The sequence below is a fragment of the Portunus trituberculatus genome, chromosome 38 (genome assembly GCF_017591435.1).
Source record: "Portunus trituberculatus isolate SZX2019 chromosome 38, ASM1759143v1, whole genome shotgun sequence".
Classification (NCBI taxonomy): Eukaryota; Metazoa; Arthropoda; class Malacostraca; order Decapoda; family Portunidae; genus Portunus; species Portunus trituberculatus.
In genome coordinates, this window is record NC_059292.1 from 25,164,043 (window position 1) to 25,186,542 (window position 22,500).

Here is a 22,500-nt window from a genome sequence, read left to right on the forward strand (position 1 = left end):
CTGAAGTTCGCGGCAGCAAGGATTTAGTGATCAAGTCTGGGTACAACAGTAGCCTTTCCTCTCTGCCCTATCCACGCCCATGACCAGCCGCCCACGTCAGCCCTGAGGTGGACACGAGAGGAAGGAAGGAAGGAAGGAAGGGGGTCGCGATGCCTAGTTTGGCTCATTTAACCTTGCTGGTGGCAGTGCATCTGTTAGTCGTCTACCTCGCCACTCCCGGTAAGGCGTCTCTTGCCTCGCCGCTCATACTTCCTCACTTTCTCTCGCCAACGTTTCGCTCAGTTATCGTTATCAACAAAATATTTCCCTCCTACTAACAATCTGATACGAAAAATAGTCTTTGATATATATATATATATATATATATATATATATATATATATATATATATATATATATATATATATATATATATATATATATATATATATATATATATATATATATATATATATATATATATATATATATATATATATATATATATATATATATATATATATATATATATATATATATATATATATATATATCACGCAAGATTTAGAAGGAAATAAGTTGTCTAATATTAATAATATGGAAATGAGGGTAAGATTATTCAAATTCAGAAAACGTTTTGCATGAAAAAGCAATATCTCTAAGGATTTTATGAACAAAAGTTGAAGTTGTTAAACTCATTAAGACTAACTTATTCTGTGGAGTCCTTTTTCTTCCTACAATATGTGCCTTCAATCATCCTGCACTAGTATGTCTTGTGGCACTGGCTTGTCCTTGCTATCTTACCCTGTCCTTCCCTCCTTTTTTTTTTTTTTTTAACTGTCACACATTTTTCTTTTTTCCCTCATTCAGTACCTACTTTGTTTCTTATTAAGTATGATATTCTACATAGCGAGAGTACAAGGAAAAAGATGTTGGAAAAAAAAAAAAGATAATAATGGGCAGTCGTCCTTAGAGCAATGAAGGAAACACTGAACGAAAAATCAATACAGCACTAGGTGTTATTAAAAAAAAAAGAAAGATGAAAAGAGGGCATGTTAATGAAAAGTATTATTTTATACGAATGCAGACAAGCTATGAAATCAAATTGGTAAATGTAGAAGTACGTACACAATATGTGTTATACAGGTAATAAATATTAGAGAAATAGGACGTGTAACTAAGGATGAAGAAAGAAAATATTTTTATAAATGATTTGATAAATAAATAAATAGGAAAAAAAAAGCAGACAGGAAAGGCTAGGAAAAGAGATGAGATGTGTTTTGCCGGAGTAACCTATATAATTATGAACCAACAAACGACAGAGGGGTTTAGGTTGGAAGGGACTTTCGTCCTGCGCAGAGGAATCATAGCGGCTGATGAAGGTAATAATGAATTTATACTTACGCAACTTTTCCCTCTTAAACTCAAAAACTCCCTTCTCTCAAGGTAAAATAAATACGATAAGGTAACTTTAGCAACCCCCTCCGCGCACCTCCACCGAGACGTCCTAGTAAATCCAGAGAGAGAGAGAGAGAGAGAGAGAGAGTGGAAGAAAATGTAATCTTTAAAGAAAACCATCTGTATGTATGGTAAACTTTAAAATTACATCATGATGTTCACAGATAACACTGAAATTTTTATCACCTTTAACTCTAACGGCATTACACTCACGAACTATACAAACTGTTGGCATTTTTCTAAATTATTTGTTTTCCACAGTTACCCCTTAAATCAGAAAACGGAGTTTCGCTCCACACACTGGTGTGTGAGTAGCCACACTCAGACAGCTGCCACCCTCAGAACCTGCTCTCGAGATTTACGCTGGCGTCATCATCCACCTGCGTGGTGGAGAGGTTTTCTCGCTCTCCCTCACCCCCATCCCTTAAAATTACTTTATCGTATTTATTTTACCTTGCCTTCTCTAACCTCTTTGCTCCTATTTTTTTTTTTTTTTCATCTAGTACGTTCTTATACTTAATTCCTATCTCGCAGTCACTACCACAGGAACTGGAATGATACCTAAAATTTCATGGCGTTAAATACGTTCAGATGAAGTAAGAAAGGATTTCATTCTTAAATGTGACAGCGCCTTACCTCGACCATTTTTAACAGTTTCTAGTACATATTTGTTTATTATTATTATTATTATTATTATTATTATTATTATTATTATTATTATTATTATTATTATTATTATTATTATTATTATTACTACTACTACTACTACTACTACTACTACTACTACTACTACTACTATTGATGTTTTTATGATATCACTATTGAGTTAATAAAGATTACCAGTGAGAAAATAATTAATAAAAACTTATCTATGTAATCGTCTCCGTGGCCTCTGATAACAATCCTTATAATATACCAGATTGTTTCAAAACACAGACCAAAGGATAGATGTACTACCAATACCTACGAACTTACGACGCATTGCACAGCATACTAAATTAATTTGAGTCACACCACGAGATTAACTGATTGCTAATGACGTGGTGACACATTACTTCATTTGGGTAACGCTTAACAGGATTTTGCAAAACATAAATAAAACCACAAACATTAAGGGACCATGTCCTTGTGTACTCATTCAATAACTTTTGGTGTCTATACTCTAAACTTGCGCAAAACATTTTGTTAGGTTTGAGGAATAGCAGTTTGATTAATCAATGCACTACGAAGTCAGTCTGTTACCTATACATCGAGTGACAGATACATATCAATCAAAAGAAGAAAGTGTACATAGATTATAAACGTTCGGAGATGGCCTGGTAGAGGATTGCAAAATGTTGTCATGCGCTAGGCCGTGATATGAGCGCGTGTATCCTGCCGCAGTAGCTTTACTTTATAAGACTACGGTGCTCACTGAATGAATAATGGGAAAGACAGATGTATAAGATTCGTGCTGAAGGCAATGATGGTTACCGAAGAAAATCAAACTATCGCAGCAATAACCAGCGTCTCCATCCTTCTCAACTATATTTCAACTCATGAATACTCCACTTACAATATTTATACCCATGATGAATTCAATGAATCTCACATTTCTCAATCGCGACACCTTGAATTGATCAAACTCCCAGTCATTTGCCAGTCGCCTATCAGATCATAACTCTTCATTACAGCAAACATTGGTGGCTGTGTTTCTATCGATGTAGAAAATATGTAATAATATCCTAAGCTTGAGTCATAGTAAATTAGTTTTGGTAATGATACGATTTTGTGTGCACTGATATACGAAAAGTGAAGGTAGTCTGTTACTAAAACTTATTCCCAGTTACAAAATTTATCTCCATTATACATAGTCTTTCTTTATTTAATACATTGACAGTCAAGTTTTGCTTGAGTTAATTATTACCATCACTTATGGTTCACAGATAATCTCCGAAATTCTTTGTGCGTGGCTCTATCCACCCAGCCACCATCACCATCACCTTTATCCTTAACCTTCACCTCATCGTGTGCCCGCCTTGTTAGTGATGGGCAGCCAGCTAGGGAAATGCAGAAACGATCACCGCTATGCAAGCCTAATGAAGAAGCAATTACTTCACAGTGACGTGTTGCATACTAACTCTTTGTGAGGAGTGATTGACACAGACATCATACAGGTGTCGTAAGAATGTGATGAATAATAATACTCCCATCTTTTACGAATGGAAAAAAAAAAAAAATTGTAGAGAGGCGCCATGCAACGGTCTTTCAAGTCGTTTATAGATGTGGGAGAGGAAGAGATTAGTTTTCCAGAGCTTCATTAGAGAAGGACAATAATATTTAAAATTCGGTACGCTTCCATCCACACGTTCAGTGAAAGACTCGAACAATTCAGTCTGTTTTTATTATTCTGTATCGAAATGAAGATATGCTGTGTTAATGCGCACGAACCCACTCAGGTTATCTCATCAGAAAACCAATTGATATGCAGCAAACTCAGCTGTCTGGCCACCATTAGATGCTAAATATGTAACAGATGACATCGGAAAGTGATAGCAGGTTGTGTGACGCAGTGGCTTGCTATCCCGGGAAGTGGGTTAGTTACAGCGGGTCGAAAGGCTAATTAAACGCTGATGATCGTACTATATACACTCATTCGTCTCTCAAGAAACTGATAATGCTTGGTTTGTCCTACGCCACATCACCGCCATAACTACAGGAATGATGATCAATGATTGTTTTACTAGTTTCATACAACCAATATGATTACTTTCTGGCGAAGAAGAAAGAAAAAGTGGTACTTACGTCAGATGTTGTTATGGGATTGTGAATCTGATGAAGTGGTCCTCAAATTCTGAAAAAAAACAAAAACAAAAAACAATACGTTGAGTGACTGAATCATATACACGAATAGAGAATACAGTAAAAATAGTAATTATGAAATTAATAAAATTAATAAAGATGATAGTCTCCATAACAATACAAACATAATGCATGAAGTTCGAAAATAGACAAATAGGAATATATATATATATATATATATATATATATATATATATATATATATATATATATATATATATATATATATATATATATATATATATATATATATATATATATATATATATATATATATATATATATATATATATATATATATATATATATATATATATATATATATATATATATATATATATATATATATATATATATATATATATATATATATATATATATATATATATATATATATATATATATATATATATATATATATATATATATATATATATATATATATATATATATATATATATATATATATATATATATATATATATATATATATATATATATATATATATATATATATATATATATATATATATATATATATATATATATATATATATATATATATATATATATATATATATATATATATATATATATATATATATATATATATATATATATATATATATATATATATATATATATATATGCCTCCGTTTGACTACTGTAAACATCTAATATCAGTAGCAATTTTATTAGAGACTGCGTATACCAAAGGATAGTCCTCAACAGTACATAATTATTTTAAGATTATGTTCTCTGATAAGTAATATTTTCAGAAGGCACAAAGATTAACCGGGTATTCACCTAGGAACCCGTTGCCCAAATACTGTACATAATAGACAGTAGCCACACTAAAAGCTTCACTCATAGGACCGTATTTTGAAACACCTCCAATACTTTCGAATGATTCTACCTCGTGAAAATTATTCAAGATTTATCGTTATTTGATTCGTCTAATTATCTACCTGTTTATTTTATTTACAGTCCTAGTAACATTAATAAGATTTCCATATTATGAACAAGAGAAGCATTCTTATAAGAACCCGGCTAATAATCTCTGTGACTTTAGAAAATAATTGTGGTGATAGTGCAGAGCGTTTGAGAATCCTATCCATATCCTGTCCATAATTTCTCTAACATACGAGTACTCTATGAACTTAGGGAAGCATATAATGAGGAAAGAGTGTGTGTGTGAATAAATAAAAAGATTCTGATCTAACTGCACCAAGGAAATAACACCCACAAGAGGAGCCTCATAGAGACCAAAGAGTCCTCGATGTATAGCTTAATGGCCTGGGCTGACTTTGTGTTCCGTACTTCAAACACACAGCTATCCTCCTCATCGCCCCAGAGACCGTGATAAAGAAATGCTCTCTCTCTCTCTCTCTCTCTCTCTCTCTCTCTCTCTCTTACTTTCTTCTGAATCGGGCTCTAACCTCAAAACTTTCATTTGCTTAAATGTACACCCAAATTACTAATCATAATATTATGCCTTTAAATCTATGTGAAAATAATAATATGAAGGAAGGCAAGAAAAATGAATTTCCATTAGTCGGAAATCAAACCCGGGCCTCCCGCGTGGCAGGCGAGAATCCTACCACTAAACCACCGATACAATTGCATATTTTTGCCATATATTAAAAGATAATCAAATTTACAAAATATTAAGATGCATGTACTGTACGTACAAAGAATGGAGAGAGAGAGAGAGAGAGAGAGAGAGAGAGAGAGAGAGAGAGAGAGAGAGAGAGAGAGAGAGAGAGAGAGAGAGAGAGAGAGAGAGAAGGGGGCCAGGAGGTTAGATGGAGATTATAGGGAGGAGATTCAAGAAATTGAGAAACAAGAAAGAAGCGAAGGTGAGGAGGTGAGAAATGGGGTTGACAAAAGGTGTAACTTGATATACGTACGTCACGTTTTTCTAGCCAGTAATGTTTACCTATTGAAATCCCTTAAGTTGACATGCGTTGCTCTAGATAAAAATAAAGGAAGGAAATCTCTTCCAGCTTTCATTAATGTATTTTAAAACGTATAGTCAAGCTAGGACACTGAGGTGTACCCTAGAAAAAAATGTAATGGCATGCTTTTCCTCGGTACATCTGTGTTTTCTATCGTGATGTGAAAAGCACATTCGGGCGAAGGAAGAACATGCCACTACATTCTCATATTGCATGTACACTTCAATGTCTTGCCTCGACTACGTTTTAACTTATATTAATGAAAGTTAGAAAAAATTTTGAAGTGTTTTCGTGATACTAGTAATAGAAAACATTCTGGATCATCAGTTAGATTCATCCATGAAAACTCGACAAATCATCGTGACATTTGAAAATATTCTCAATGAGAGAGCAAAACAGTTAAGCACTAGACTAATGCAATGAAAGTTGTGGTGGTTTTTACTAATGTTTAAATTATATTCTAAGGCTTTTAACATGAATTCTGCATCAACAATAGTATATACACCAATGAAAATCCAACTAATCATCTCTATGGCCTTTGAAAAATTAATGTGGAAAGAACAAAACACTTAGAAATATTAACAATTAAGATTATTTTGGTTTTCAATGTCGTTTTGATAAATTCCTATAGTTTACCTGTATCATTAATAGAAAAGCAAATAAAAAAAGTAACAAATCCCCCTCTGTGGTATTTGAAAATAGTCGTGAGAAGAGAACAAGGCAATATAGAAGATGAGCCAGGATTGATTGGGCTAACTATAAGGAGGGTCGTCACTGGGTGCTGGGAGACTTGTTGATCTGACCCAAACAATCATTGTGGTAACAGAGGAGCAAACCATTCACACACACACACACACACACACACACACACACACACACACACACACACACACACACACACACACACACACTGCGGTTAGCACGTTCGGATCACAACTCAGAGGGCCCGGGTTCGAGTCCCGGGAGCGATAAGGCAAATAGGCAAGCCTCTTTATGTGTAGCCTCTGTTTACCTAGCAGTAAATAGGTACGGGGTGTAACTCGAGGGGTTGTGGCCTCGCTGTCCTGGTGTGTGTGTGGTGTGTGATGTGGTCTCAGTCCTACCCGAAGATAGGTCAGTAAGAGCTCTGAGCTCTTTCCGCAGGAAAAAGGCTGGCTGGGTGACCAGCAGACAACCGTGGTGAATACAACACACACACACACACACACACACACTCTCTCTCTCTCTCTCTCTCTCTCTAACAACAACGTCGCTCCTCATTCTATAAATATCTTATCGATGGGTCATTTACTCCTGTCAGTCTTTTCTATCACACTTCATTCTCTTTCTCTTGGGTTTTAAGAGTTTCTCTTTTTATTCTTCTCGTTGTGTTTGTATGTTAACTGTCCACTGTTTGTGTTCTTTCTTGATTATGTGTGTTATTTGTGTGTGTTGTATGTTTGGGTATACTTAATTTCACCACATTCCATTCAATTTTAATTTCATAATCAAGATATGAATCATGTAAGTAGGTATATATGCTATGTACGCGTGTCTGCTACACACACACACACACACACACTTGCCCCTCCCTTCCTTGACACACACACACACACACACACACACACACACATGCTTGCCCTCCCTTCCTCCACACACACACACACACACACACACATGCTTGCCCTCCCTTCCTCCACACACACACACACACACACACACACACACACACACACACACACACACACACACACACAAGTGGATAATGAGAAACTAATCCTGAGAGAAGAATATGACATTAGAAGCACAAAATCGCATAGTAAGAAACTGAGGAAGGGAAGATGTCTGAGAGATGTTAAAAAATATAGTTTCCCGTAAAGATGTGTTGAGACTTGGAACAGTCTGAGTGAAGAAGTGGTGTCAGCAAAGAGTGTACATAGTTTTAAAGAAAAATTGGATAAGTGTAGATATGGAGACGGGACCACACGAGCGTAAAGCCCAGGCCCTGTAAAACTACAAATAGGTAAATACAACTAGGTAAATACACACATGCTTGCCCCTCCCTTCCTCCACACACACACACACACACACACACACACACACACACACACACACACACACACACACGCGCCTTCACAAGCCAGAGGACCAGGGTTCGATTCCCCGGCCGGGTGGAGATATTTGGGTGTGTCTCCTTTCACGTGTAGCCCCTGTTCACCTAACAGTGAGTAGGTACGGGATGTAAATCGAGGAGTTGTGACCTTGTTGTCCCGGTGTGTGGTGTGTGCCTGGTCTCAGGCCTATCCGAAGATCGGAAATAATGAGCTCTGAGCTCGTTCCGTAGGGTAACGTCTGGCTGCATGTCTCGTCAGAGACTGCAGCAGATCAAACAGTGAAACACACATGCTTGCCCCTCCCTTCCTCCACCCACACACACACACACACACACACACACACACACACACACACACACACACACACACACATGTAGTGTAGTGGTTAGCACGCTCGACTCACAATCGAGTGGGCCCGTGTTCGAGTCCCGGGGGCGGTGAGGCAAATGGGCAAGCCTCTTAATGTGTAGCCCCTGTTCACCTAGCAGTAAATAGGCACGGGATGTAACTCGAGGGGTTGTGTCCTCGCTTTCCCGGTGTGTGGAGTGTGTTGTGGTCTCAGTCCTACCCGAAGATCAGTCTATGAGCTTTGAGCTCGCTCCGTAATGGGGAAGACTGGCTGGGTGACCAGCAGACGACCGTGGTGAATTACACACACACACACGCACGCGCGCGCGCACACACTTACATGCTTGCCCCTCCCTTCCTGCACCCACACACACACACACACACACACACGTGCTTGCCCCTCTCTTCCTCCATACACACACACACACACACACACACACACACACACACACACACACACTTGAACCTCCCCTGCTTGACACACACACACACGCACATACACACACACACACACACACACACACACACACACACAGATACACACACTCACACACACACACACACTTGACCCTCCCCTTCTTGACAAACACACACACACACACACACACACACACACACACACACACACACACACACACACACACACACACACACAGAAGAGAGAGAGAGGGGATTTGATACAAGTTTATAAATTGATTAACGGAATGGATCCTGAGAGAAGAATATGACATTAGAAGCACAAGATCGCATAGTAAGAAACTGAGGAAAGGAAGATGTCTGAGAGATGTTAAAAAATATAGTTTCCCGCAAAGATGTGTTGAGACTTGGAACAGTTTAAGTGAGGAAGTGGTGTCAGCAACGAGTGTGTATAGTTTTTAAAGAAAAATTGGATAAGTGTAGATATGGAGACAGGGCCACACGAGCATAAAGCCCAGACCCTGTAAAACTACAACTAGGTAAATACAACTAGGTAAATACACACACACACACGCGCACACACACACACACACACACACACACACACACACACACACACACACACACACACACACACACACAGCCTTTTATCAATACCAAACGATAATACGAGGTCATCTACATATCATCCTTGTTGCCTGCCCCCCATCCCGGCCCGACACACACAAGCGTGCGTAATGTTATATTCCCCTATCTCTCCCACATGTGTTGCATAGGAGTCACGTAAATCTTTACCTTTCTATGTTAAACAATTTAGCTTACAGAATAGTTCAAGTTTAAAATCTGAAAGCTAAAAAAAAAAAAAAAACAACTAACAATTTCATACATGCATTAATAATAATGAGTTAATTTAGTATACGTTAGGCTAACATGAATTACTTAGGGCAAGGGAAGTCTAGTGGTTCTGATGTGGTGTGGCAATCATTAGAACCTTGTTATCTGAGTCTCACTGGCATACAACACATAAGAGGGGATGAAATAAGCCTGGCGATGGCGTCACTGTGAAATTGAATACACCAGCTTATGCATAGATCATTTACTCTCACTGTATACGAGTGTAGTGTAGACTGTGTGTCTTTGCAGTTAAGTAATCTATCAAAAGTAAGAATGAAGGTTAGAAACAAACAGTCTAACAATGGTGGTGAGCAATGATGAAAATAAAGAAGCTAGAGACTAACAGCATATCTTATTCAGTAAATTACTTAAAGCGTTAAAAGAGGAAATTACGTGGATAATATAGCAAACTGAACCTTAAGATTATCATTTCGTATCACCAATTAGCAGGGAATCAGTAAGTGCACATAGGTTGTACTGTAATGCTTATCTTGTTGGTGTATAATAATGTAAGTCGTAAAGAAATAAATTAATAATGAAATGGAAAATATGTTTTACACATTAATTAAAAAGATATACTATTACATAAATGTTATATAAGTTACGCTTGTCATTCATCTATCAACAAATTCTTAACGGTGATAAATCAAGCTTCTGCTCCTGAGGATCATTCTCAGAACGGTTTCATGTCTGGGGTTATATTCCATTCAGTTTTATTCTGTGCTAATCTGGGAAGGATTAAATAGACATGCTTTGTGTGGCACCTGAAATGAGATACACAAAAGTTAGGCTGTGCAGATTTCGGCATGATGTCATAAGAAGAGCATGATTGGTATAATGTGTCTTTGTTTGAGCGCAGCATTCACACCCCTCACATGCCTAATGGTTGCATTCCTTAACAACCTGGCTTCGTTCTGAATAATGCAACGCATTAACTTCTGAACAAATAATGCAAAATGTTAATTTTGAGTGATGCAGCTTGTAACGATAGTTAAAATTCAATTAATTACTGTACATGAATGAAGGTATCGAAGTGAATTTTCTGTCTGGGGCTATCATACGACCTTGATGTTGCGAAGGAAAAGATCAATTAACACACCTATATACTCAAAGATATACCAGTTTTCTTTATATCATAATATAAGTATCACGATAATTACACCATAGCTAAGGTAAGGTAGCTAGTTATGTACATTATAAAAAGAAAACATACATAGTAAAGACACTTTTTTTTTCCACCTTTTAGTGCTAAGATGGTCTTCTGTGTGTGTGTGTGTGTGTGTGTAATTCACTGTTTGATCTGCTGCAGTCTCTGACGAGACAGCCAGACGTTACCCTACGGAACGAGCTCAGAGCTCATTATTTCCGATCTTCGGATTGGCCTGAGACCAGGCACACACCACACACCGGGACAACAAGGTCACAACTCCTCGATTTACATCCCGTACCTACTCACTGCTAGGTGAACAGGGGCTACATGTGAAAGGAGACACACCCAAATATATCCACCCGGCCGGGGAATCGAACCCCGGTCATCTGGCTTGTGAAGCCAGCGCTCTAACCACTGAGCTACCGGGCGTGTGTGTGTGTGTGTGTGTGTGTTTGCAGCCTCCATAAAATTTCCAAACTTTAGCTGAAATTGGGAAAGTTTTCAATGGTGTTCTAAATGAATTAATAAATAAATAAAGTGATGAGAGAACAAAGCCTCTGCATCAGGGAAGCGGAGAGCAAGCATAACGAACGATGACTATGATCTATGAGGGCAACGAAAACTGTTCTAATAAAAGAACAAATTTCAGAAGAGGGAACAGCCGGCAGTATTGGCGAGATTGGTAAACCTGTAATAGTTCTAGTTTAATAAAATTTTCTCTCCTTTCCTAGTTTGCATCATTCTTTGATAATCAGCGGCCACATCTCTGATGTTCTTACAGAGGCTGCCACTACAGCTGCAACTACAGAGACTACTATGACCACAAATGGAGGAGATGGTACGACCACAGCAGCTGGAGATGGTACAACCACAGCAGCTGGAGATGGTACAACCACAGCAGCTGGAGATGGTACAACCACAGCAGCTGGAGATAGTACAACTACAGCAGCTGGAGATGGTACAACCACAGCAGCTGGAGATGGTACAACCACAGCAGCTGGAGATGGTACAACTACAGCAGCTGGAGGAGATGGTACAGCCACAACAGCTGGAGGAGATGGTACAACCACAGCAGCTGGAGATGGTACAACCACAGCAGCTGGAGATAGTACAACCACAGCAGCTGGAGATGGTACAACCACAGCAGCTGGAGATGATACAACCACAGCAGCTGGAGCAGATGGTACGACCACAGCAGCTGGAGGAGATGGTACGACCACAGCAGCTGGAGCATATGGTACGACCACAGCAGTTGGAGGAGATGGTACGACCACAGCAGCTGGAGATGGTACGACCACAGCAGCTGGAGGAGATGGTACGACCACAGCAGTTGGAGGAGACGGTACGACCACAGCAGCTGGAGAAGGAGGCGACACGACCACAGCAGTTGGAGGAGATGGTACGACCACAGCAGCTGTGGGAGATGCTACGACGAGAGCAACTGGAGGAGGAGGTGGTGCGGCCACTGCAGCTGGAGGAGATGGTGCGACCACAATAAGTTCAGCTGAAGCAGGTAAGAGTCACAGAAAGGCAAACAAAATAATCATGAAAGAAAGCAGAATTTTGGAGCAAGAAGTGTTACAGGAAAGAGACGCGATAAACACACACACACACACACACACACACATTTTTTTGCTTGATGATTGCAGGCTATACGGGTAATATGAAGCTACAAATACTTGAGGAATCAAGGAACTTTCAATATACTTTTTTTGAAATTCACCTCCGAGATGAATGAATAAGATAGAGAGAATCGGAGAACAGTAAGTAAGTCATTACAGCATGCATGTGCATATATCGACTGGCAGCTATAAATAGGAAGAATGCGAACAAGTTTTCTGAGAAGAGGAGGATAATACAAAACTCGGTAGAGAGCAGTACGGGTGTAAGGGCAAGACGGGCAGTATGTAATGAAGAGGTTTTCTGAAGCTTAAGGAACTTCTTATCCTACCACAGGGGTTGCTACAGTGTGGGGAAAACTATCAACGTGTCGGTAAAGTTCCTTGCGCGCGCGCACACACACACACACACACACACACACACACACACACACACACATTATAAGTAAGTACAACCGCCACCCACCCACACACACACACACACACACACACACACAGCGAGTGGTTTCATTCCTATCCAAAAATCGGTTGCTATGAGCTCTTCCTGTATAGGAATGGCTGGCTGAGTGACCAGCAGGCAACCGACCGAAGATGAAGAACTAGGATGTTAACACTTCTCTCAGAAAAGGGGTAATAAATCACACTATATCTCACCTTAACAAATGGTAATCGGTGCAGTTTCGTATGTTTACAAGTATGCTACAATGATAGATAATCTATATAATTTCGTTTGCAACTAATAAGATTTGTACCCTGCAAGGTTAAGCGTGTTGCAGCAAACTATTCTTGAAAAGCCTATATGACATGGCGGGCGGGTCTTGGGTATGAGACGGAAAAGTATTTCACTACCTGTCCGGAAACTCTTCTGAAACGTCGAAGCAAACTCAGAAAAATTTGTGCATTTTCTCTCCTCCATTTTACCACAAAATCCCTTATAATATCAGTAACGTTATTTCGGTAAACTGCATCCAGAGCGACTCGAGGGGTGGGGCTAGAGTGAGAGGGTTAACATGTTAAGGGGCTATCACACTAGCCTATGATATGCAGAGCGGAACATGGGGATGAGAGGGAAAATTCCTTTATCTTTATGATAGATGAAGAAAGAAGCAAACAAGGCAAAGGCAAAAGAAATATATATAAGAAGTAAAAAAAAAAAAAAAAGCATGGTAGCTTATTAAAAAACAAAAAACTTTATCACATTATCAATAAATAAACAAATGCGTACTTTCGTCTCGGCTTAATGTGATGCGATATTCTTTTCTTTTATGTAAGAGGGGAAAGCCAGCCAAGGGCAACAAAAATGCAGGTCTGATTGAGTTAGCCAGAAGACAGGGACAAATGTCTTGAAACCTCCTTCTTAAATGAAGTCAAATCATAGGAAGTTGGAAATACAGAAACAGGCAGGGAGTTCCAGAGTTTACCAGAGATAGGTATGAAAGATTGAGAGTACTGGTTAACTCTTGCATTATAGAGAGTTGGACAGAATAGGAGTGAGACGAAAAAGAAAGCCTTGTGCAGCGAGGCCGCAGGCATGCAGTTAGCAAGATCAGAAAAGTAGTTAGCATGAAAATAGCGGTAGAAGATAACAAGAGATGCAACATCCCGGCGCTGAAAAAGAGGCTGAAGACAGTCAGTCAGAAGACGGGAGTTGATGATACGAAAAGCATTTGATTCCACTCTATTTAATAAAACTGTGTGAGTGGAACACCTACCCCCACGCCGAAAAAAAAAAGAACATGCAAAGAGTACACCATACAAGGATAACACTCTTGTACAGAGTTAGCAGTTGGATGGCCGAGAAAAATTGGCGGAGACTCCTCAGAACGTCTAACTTCCTAGAAGCTGTTTTAGCAAGAGATGAGATATGAAGTTTCCTGTTTAGATTATGAGTAAAGGATAGACCGAGGATAATATTCAGTGTAGAAGAACTTATTGTTATTGAAGAAAAGGGATTAGTTGTCTAGAAGGTTGTTTTTGAGGCATTGAATACTATTAAGTTTTCTCTGTTCCAATCAGAAATCTTAGAGAGATCAGAAGTTAGGCGTTTTGCGGCGTCCCTGCGCGATCTATTGACTTCCCGAAGGATTGGTCATCTCTGAAAAGATGTGAAAAGGTGTAGGTTGGTATCATCAGCGTAATAGTGGATAAGACAAGAAGTTTAGTTAAGATCATTAACGGAAAATGGAAAGAGAGTGGGTGATATGACAGTGGCCGTCTACCACAGCAGCAAAAAAACGGTCGGAAAGTAAACTTGAGATAAAGTTGCAGAGAGAAGGATAGAAACCGTAGGAGGGGAGTTTTTTAATTAAAGCTTTGAGCCAGATTCTATGAAAAAAAAAAAAAAAAAAAAAAAAAAAAAAAAAAAAAAAAAATTGATATGTCTAAAGCAACAGCAAAAGTTTCACCGAAATTTCTAAAAGAGGATGACCAAGACTCAGTAAGGAAAGCCAGATCACTAGTAGAGCGTCCTTGACGAAAGCCATACTGACGATCAGATAGAAGATTGTGAAGTGACAGATGTTTGAGAATCTTCTTGTTGAGGATAGATTCAAAAACTTCAGACAAGCAAGAGATTATGGCTATAGGGCGGTAGTTTGAGGGATTAGAATGGTCACCCTTTTTTAGGAACAGGTTGAATGTAGGCAAATTTCCAGCAAGAAGGAAAGGTGGAAGTCGATAGACAGAGTTAAAAGAGTTTGTCCAGGCAAGGTGCAAGCACGAAACCACAATTTTGGGAGAACAAAAGGAGGGACCCCATGAGGTCCATAAGTCTTCCGAGGGTTTAGGACAGCGAGGTCATGAAAAACACCATTATGAAGAATTTAAACTGAAGGTATGAAATAGTCAGAGGGGGGGAGGTGAGGGAGGGATAAGCCCAGAATCATCAAAGGTAGAGTTGTTAACAAAGGTTTGAGAGAAGAGTTCAGCTTTAGAGGCACATGTGACAGCAGTGGTGAAATAAAGGTGGGAAAGTTGAAGAAATAAAGTTATTGGAGATGTTTTTGGTCAGATGCCAGAAATATCGAGGGGAATTGGAATTTGAAAGATTTTGACATTTTATTTTCTATTTATGAAGGAGTGTTTGGCAAGTTGAAGAACAGACTTGGCATGATTCTGGGCAGAAATATAAACTGCATGAGATTCAGGTGATGGAAGGCTCAAGTACCTTTTGTGGACAACTTCTGTATCATGTATAGCACGAGAACAAGCTGCATTAAACCAAAGTTTAGGAGGTTTAGGTTGAGAAATAGAGTGAAGAATGTACGCCTCCATGCCAAACACTATCACCTCTGTTATTCGTTCAGCACAAACAGATGGGTCTTTGACACGGAAAACAGTAATCATTTCAGGGAAAATCAGCGTGGTACTTCCTCAAATCCCTCTAACTGGCAGACACAAAACTCTAGAGGCACCTTCGCTTTGGGGAATCCTGGGGAGGGATTGGAGAAATAGGACAAGATACAGATTTGAGATTGTGATTGAAGGAGCCCAAAGGAGAAGATAGGATAACAGCATAAGCAGAAGGATTAGAGGTAAGAAAAAGATGAAGTATGTTGGGCGTATCTCCAGGACGGTCATGAATACGAGTAGGGTGTTGCACCAGTTGCTCTAGATCATGGAGGATAGCAAAGTTGAAGGCTAGTTCACCAGGATGGTCAGTGAAGGGAGAGGAAAGCCAAAGCTGGTGGTGAACATTGAAATCTCCAAGAATGGAAATCTCCGCGAAAGGATAGAGAAATACCAAACATTCACGTTACCAGCAGGCCATCGGGCCTAACACCCGAATGTCAGTACTTCTATTTTTCTATCCTACACTCTACATTACGATCCATATTTCAACCTGTTCCTTACAACCGCGGTAGAATGGAATCCGTGCCCAGGCAGACTGGATGGGAAAGGTACGTATCATCCTGCAGTATACTATTCCTCATCCCCTATAGTCACACACCTTTAACTGATGAAAGTTATGCCAAGTCGATAAGTTAACTAGAGAAGTAAGGCAATGACGAGGAGTAAAGGAATCCCTAACTAAATCTCGCAAATATTTCTCTCTTTAATATATCGTTTTTCCATATTTAGTTCACTTGTAATTGAATGCTAAACTGATAAACTGATCTAGGAGCCACGCTTTCTTTCTCTCCTCTTTTCAGCAAGGCTGTTGATTGGTGCAAAGTGCATTCATGATGTTTTTGCCACTTTACTGTTTTTATCTATTTATTTTCATATTGCATGATTTCAAACTTTGAATCCTTCAGAAATTTCGTGGAAGCAAACACACACACACACACATATATATATATATATATATATATATATATATATATATATATATATATATATATATATATATATATATATATATATATATATATATATTCAAACATGTAACCAACACACCATTCATGAACCTACCCAGAAGAAGTGGAGTGGAGACATGGTCCGTGGCTTGCATTTCAGGTAAATTAAGGCGGGTTCACACGTGCCAATTTTCGACTGAAATTATAAGTCAGTATAGTTTCGACTAAATATATTCCTAGCGACTGGATAAACTAGTCGCAAAACAAGACCAACATGTTGGTCTTGTTCAGTCGATTTGCGACTTTATTTACGTTGTGACGTCACGAAGTAAGTGTAAGCTCCATGACAAGCGCTTGTGGTAAGGTGACTGATACCACTGCGTCGAACTCACATCACACTTTATTGGGTTGTGGTCAAACCTGTAGAATTAACATATCAGCCACATTACAATCCACTCTTCACTTCGTCGACGTAGCAAATACGTTACAGTTTACACTTTCCTTAAACCTATCCCATCACATGACACAAGAAAAACACCCAATACACATCAGCATGACATTAGAGACATTAATATGTCACTCTGTACTTCTTCCTTTCACCCAAACTATCTCTTCCTTAGCTAGCAAGCTAAACTCTTCTTTCACCTAATATAAATACGTTAATACATAGCATAGCGGGAACAGTCGGCTTTTATGATAACTCCGTAGGTCGCTTCTTGCACTCGCTTCACCAACAGAGTTACCTCCAATCAGTGACGCACAACACCAATAGCGTTGTCTCCAGCACAGTAACTCAGTACACGAATGTAAGAGTCGTGAGCGACGTCTTCTCACCAGCTATGTTCATGGAGGAATGAGGTGGCATTACAGTGCCTTTACTGAGGGTCACCCAGCAAAAACTTCAGGAACGAGCTATGCCTATAGAGCTTAATGAAGTTACTGATAAGGGAAAGGGAGCCGTCAGCGTGACTCCCATCCCGCGGATCAAGCTTGATGTAAACACTCCCTCTCGTAAACACACACACTCTCTCTCTCTCTCTCTCTCTCTCTCTCTCTCTCTCTCTCTCTCTCTCTCTCTGTGTTAACGGCCGTTAACAGCGGCTACAGTAAGCTTTGAAAATGTGGTCTCCAGGTATAGAGAAGATGTTAGAGTTGGTGAGGGAAAAAGAACACATCTGGGACCCCAGATATGAATTATACAGTAAGAAAAAAAAAAAAGCTTACGCAAATAGTCGTTCGATGAAATAGGCAGCTGCCACCCTCCAAGAACTGTTGCCCTCAATGCAGAGTGTTGTTGGAGTTGAGGATTGAAGACTTGTCAGGATTTAATTTGATCGCAATTGTGCATATAGTTTTCATAAGGTTAGTGTGTGGTAGACACTCCTTTATTTTCTTCTACTTGGCCAGGGACGTATCCACAGGCATCTTCTTTTCTGTTGATTCTTCCGGTGCGCCAAAAGAAGAGCAACCACTGCTTCAGCATCGTCACTGGAGGAAGACATCTTCGCGGGTTGCTGTTTGTTTACTCTCACTTCCCGCCCAGGCGCCAATTTAACTAGTCGATACTTTCCACTCGTGTGAACTTGCCTTTAGCCAAGGACGTATGCACAGGCATTTTCTTTTCTGTAGACTCTTCCGGTACGTCAAAAAGAAGAGTAACCACTGCTTCAGCATCGTCACTTGAGGAAGACATATTGGCGGGTAGTTGTTTGTTTACACTCACATCCAGCCAAGGTGCCAACTAGTTGAGACTTTACAGTCGCCATGTGTGATGTTTTCCGACTAGAAGGGATCAGTCGATACTTCTAGTGACTTGCAATTTCTGTCGCAAATTAGCACGTGTGAACCCGCCTTTAAGCATCGATTATAATCGGTGTGATTATAATAGTTTCATCTCTATTTCAGCTATTACTACTACTAATGCAGCAGTAACACATTCATTCCAGTACCTAATAAAACCATTCCAACAACCAACATAATTCCGGTGTCATCTCATTCCATTATCTTATTTATGCATATGTAATGTTTACAGGCACTGTAAAAGTACCGAATAATTTGGCGCAATCGAACTGAAAGTTAAAAAGATATAATAATAATAATAATAATAATAATAATAATAATAATAATATCCAGCAATAGCCTAACATCATATACAAGATATCGCCCTAGAAAAGATGGTTGTCATATGTATATTACAACTTAAAGACAATAATTCGCTTCTTCCCTCTGTCCTCACCTCTCTTATATCCTGCGTCTCTTGATACACTGACTAAACGATTTCTTGTTACAGGTAATGATGGAGGCGACTCAGCCACTACAGGTATGGATTTCTATCTCATATTTCATGCATTATTATTTTCTTATATTTCAATATTTATCTACATTTTTTTTCATTTATCTTTTTCTTTTACGGGTGGGTGATCACAGCTTACACGTAACATACCTACTTTTAACAAGTAAATGAAAGGTAAAGGCACATAAGTCTTGCACAAATACATTTCCTTGAGTGTATGACGTAACACTCATATAGAGTTCAGTAAAATTGGTAATTCATGTACTGATCAAACAAGATTATATGTTTATGTACAGATCAGCTTTACAAAAAAAGCATATCCTTCACAAGTACGTTTTCTTTAAACTTGTACATTGATTTTGGTGATAGAGAACTTAATATCAGGGTTAACTTTAAAGTAAATTTTGGTGACGACAGAGAATGGAAGGTGAAGATAAACTAAAGAAAATTAACGGATGGGGTCTGATGATTCGTACTCTGAAAAGATACACTCTATTTTCATATGTTTTCTATACATTCATTTATTTCATTCATGTATCATTCATCTATCTAGATTCTAGGATGAAATTTCAGTTCACTATCAACCCTTGCTTCATCAATATGACAACTCAAATGAATAAGTCAATAAATAGAGGAATAACACCCCAACGTGACAAAATCCAATCTCTCTCTCTTTCTCTCTCTCTCTCTCTCTCTCTCTCTCTCTTTACGGTTCATCCACATGTTATCTCACCAACAGTCCACAACACCCATTACTAATTAATGTGAGAAGGGGCAGAGACAAACTGAATTGAACTAATATCAGATCCATAGTCACGTAATTGTCTTCTTCCCCCTTGCAGAAGCTACTGACCCCACCACCATGAAGTCTTGGGATGAGGAGGACTTCACACAAGGTAAGAAATTAACCAAGAAAGGAAATATGATTCCACGTAGGGGAAACATTATCATACTTTTATCATTATTTATTTGTTTACTTATTCATCTAATTGGATACCACTTTATTATAGTTTTTTTTCTTTTTTCTTCTTTCGTGGGTTGAGAACGTCACAATTATCATTACGTATATATATATATATATATATATATATATATATATATATATATATATATATATATATATATATATATATATATATCAATTAATTATTTTTTTATTTGATTATGTACCAATTAATATGTTTTACTTATTTATTTTTTATTTTACTTGAATACGAAAAAATACATGTTATACGTTCAGTAATAATACTGTATTCTAAAACTCAGGAACCATTGAGATACGTGGCGTTACTGTTGATATTTTGTTCCCTTCCGCAGGAGAGTCACCGAGCATGGATGGGGATGACAGAAGGGCCCGCGTTCATAAACACTTCGTAGATAACTTCGCGAAGACTTCCGTGCCAACCTTTTGCGGTGAGAGAGAGAGAGAGAGAGAGAGAGAGAGAGAGAGAGAGACTTCGTAGTTTATGCACTTTTCAAAATAGTTCAATCAGTTGATTGAGTGTTCTAGCTATTTGAAAAACTGTATTTCTGGATAACCTTATCTCTTCTCAGGAGACTTCTCCCTTTTCTGCATCGTTCTTACATTGTGTGTGTGTGTGTGTGTGTGTGTGTGTGTGTGTGTGTGTGTGAAACAGTAAAGACATCTAATACTTTCATCTTTCTTACAGTAATCGCGGTTTTCATCCTTCTCATAATGTACTGCACGCGTGCCGGCAAGCCTAGCTAACTCCCCATGCATCTACCGCCAACACCACCAAACTAGGTTACTTGTGTTGCTGAAAAAATATACTTTTTTTTTTTTTTTTCCTTTAAGATCGTTGCGAAACTTGGTCCATATTCTCATAAGTTTCGGTGTGTAATCTAGCCTATACTTAAGCATATTATAGTATATGTTACCAGAAATTTCGGGTTATTTGAGAACTTCATTTCTTGTTTGAAAATAATCCTGGTGAGAGATCAAACTTTATTAAAACATGGTGCTTGAGTTATGTTAACCTACGTTACTTGTCTACCTTTTCTCTCTCTCTCTCTGTAACCTGACCTAACCTAATCAATGTGCAATCGCTGCTCTATGTGAACCTTTATTATTTTGCTCTTCATTTTCTCCTCCTCCTCCTCCTACTACTACTACTACCTCCAACATGCTTGCTTTACTTTTACATCTTTACGGTCTTGCTGAGAAAAATAAATGATCAAATAACTGAATGAAGAAGAAAAAAAAAAAAAAAAAAAGAGGAAGAACGTGATGATAATATCTAAGATAATGATAATTATGATAATGATGGAAGAAAAGAGAAGTATGAACAACTAAAGGCACAATAAATAAACAAATGAATAACTGAAACAACGATAAGGAAAAACCACCACCACTACTGCTAACCACAATAATGTCAAATTTCCCCAACCATGGATAGAAACCACCAGCCAACTATATCTATAGAGGGAGAAGAACCAAAATGTACTGTAGTTAGAGTAGTAAATATGTATGCTAATAAATATGTACTATAATCATAACCACATCAGTACTTCACAGTAAGGAAATGTATTATTTAGATAGCTTTGTGAATAAAATGTCTGCACTATTTAAACACGGAGACGTGAGTATACAATGGTGTATTAGTTTCTCCAGAAGAATAATCATGTATGCAGGAAAAAAAAAAAAAAAAAAAAACGACGGAGATAGAGAGGAGGCGGGTAAAGGGGTATACGTATCGTAAAGACCAAGGGTAGAAGAGGGAAAAAGAAACAGGATGAATGGAAGGAACTGCATGTTGAGGAAGGGAAGATGACTATAACACATAAATAATATCTTTCATAAGTAAACTAAAATTGCAAGTCGGTAGAGTTTCTGACTGAATATCGGTGCCTAGCTACTGGAAAACCTAGTCGTACAGCAAGACCAACATGTCGGTCTTGTTTAGTCGATTTGCGATTTTGTTTACGTTACGTCACGGAGAAAGGTTTAAAAACGTGGTGTCGATGTAGAGAAGATTTTAAGAGTTGGTGAGGGAAAAAGAGTACATCTGGGACCCTACAAATGAGTTCTACAGTAAAAAATGCTTACACAAATAGGCGTTCGTTGAGATAGCTGCCACTCTCCGATGACTGCTTCCCTCTATGTAGGGTGTTGTTGCCTGCAGGTCACCTAG

The 22,500-nt window shown here is 38.4% G+C and overlaps 1 protein-coding gene across 2 annotated transcripts in view; it reads left to right on the forward strand.

Moving 5' to 3' along the window:
- LOC123515142 (ice nucleation protein InaU-like) overlaps window positions 1-21,583 on the forward strand; it is a 21,800-nt gene extending 217 nt beyond the window's left edge. Inside the window, exons 1-6 of one of the 2 annotated variants that reach the window (XM_045273604.1) lie at window positions 1-219; window positions 11,920-12,651; window positions 19,346-19,375; window positions 20,191-20,244; window positions 20,666-20,761; window positions 21,019-21,583. The exon at window positions 1-219 is cut by the window's left edge and continues 213 nt beyond it. In XM_045273604.1, coding sequence (XP_045129539.1) covers window positions 150-219; window positions 11,920-12,651; window positions 19,346-19,375; window positions 20,191-20,244; window positions 20,666-20,761; window positions 21,019-21,077 — 1,041 coding nt within the window. In that variant the 5' untranslated portion in view covers window positions 1-149 and the 3' untranslated portion in view covers window positions 21,078-21,583. The remainder of the gene's footprint in view (window positions 220-11,919; window positions 12,652-19,345; window positions 19,376-20,190; window positions 20,245-20,665; window positions 20,762-21,018) is intronic. The other variant, XM_045273605.1, reaches the window with a different exon arrangement.
- Window positions 21,584-22,500: the final 917 nt, after the last annotated feature.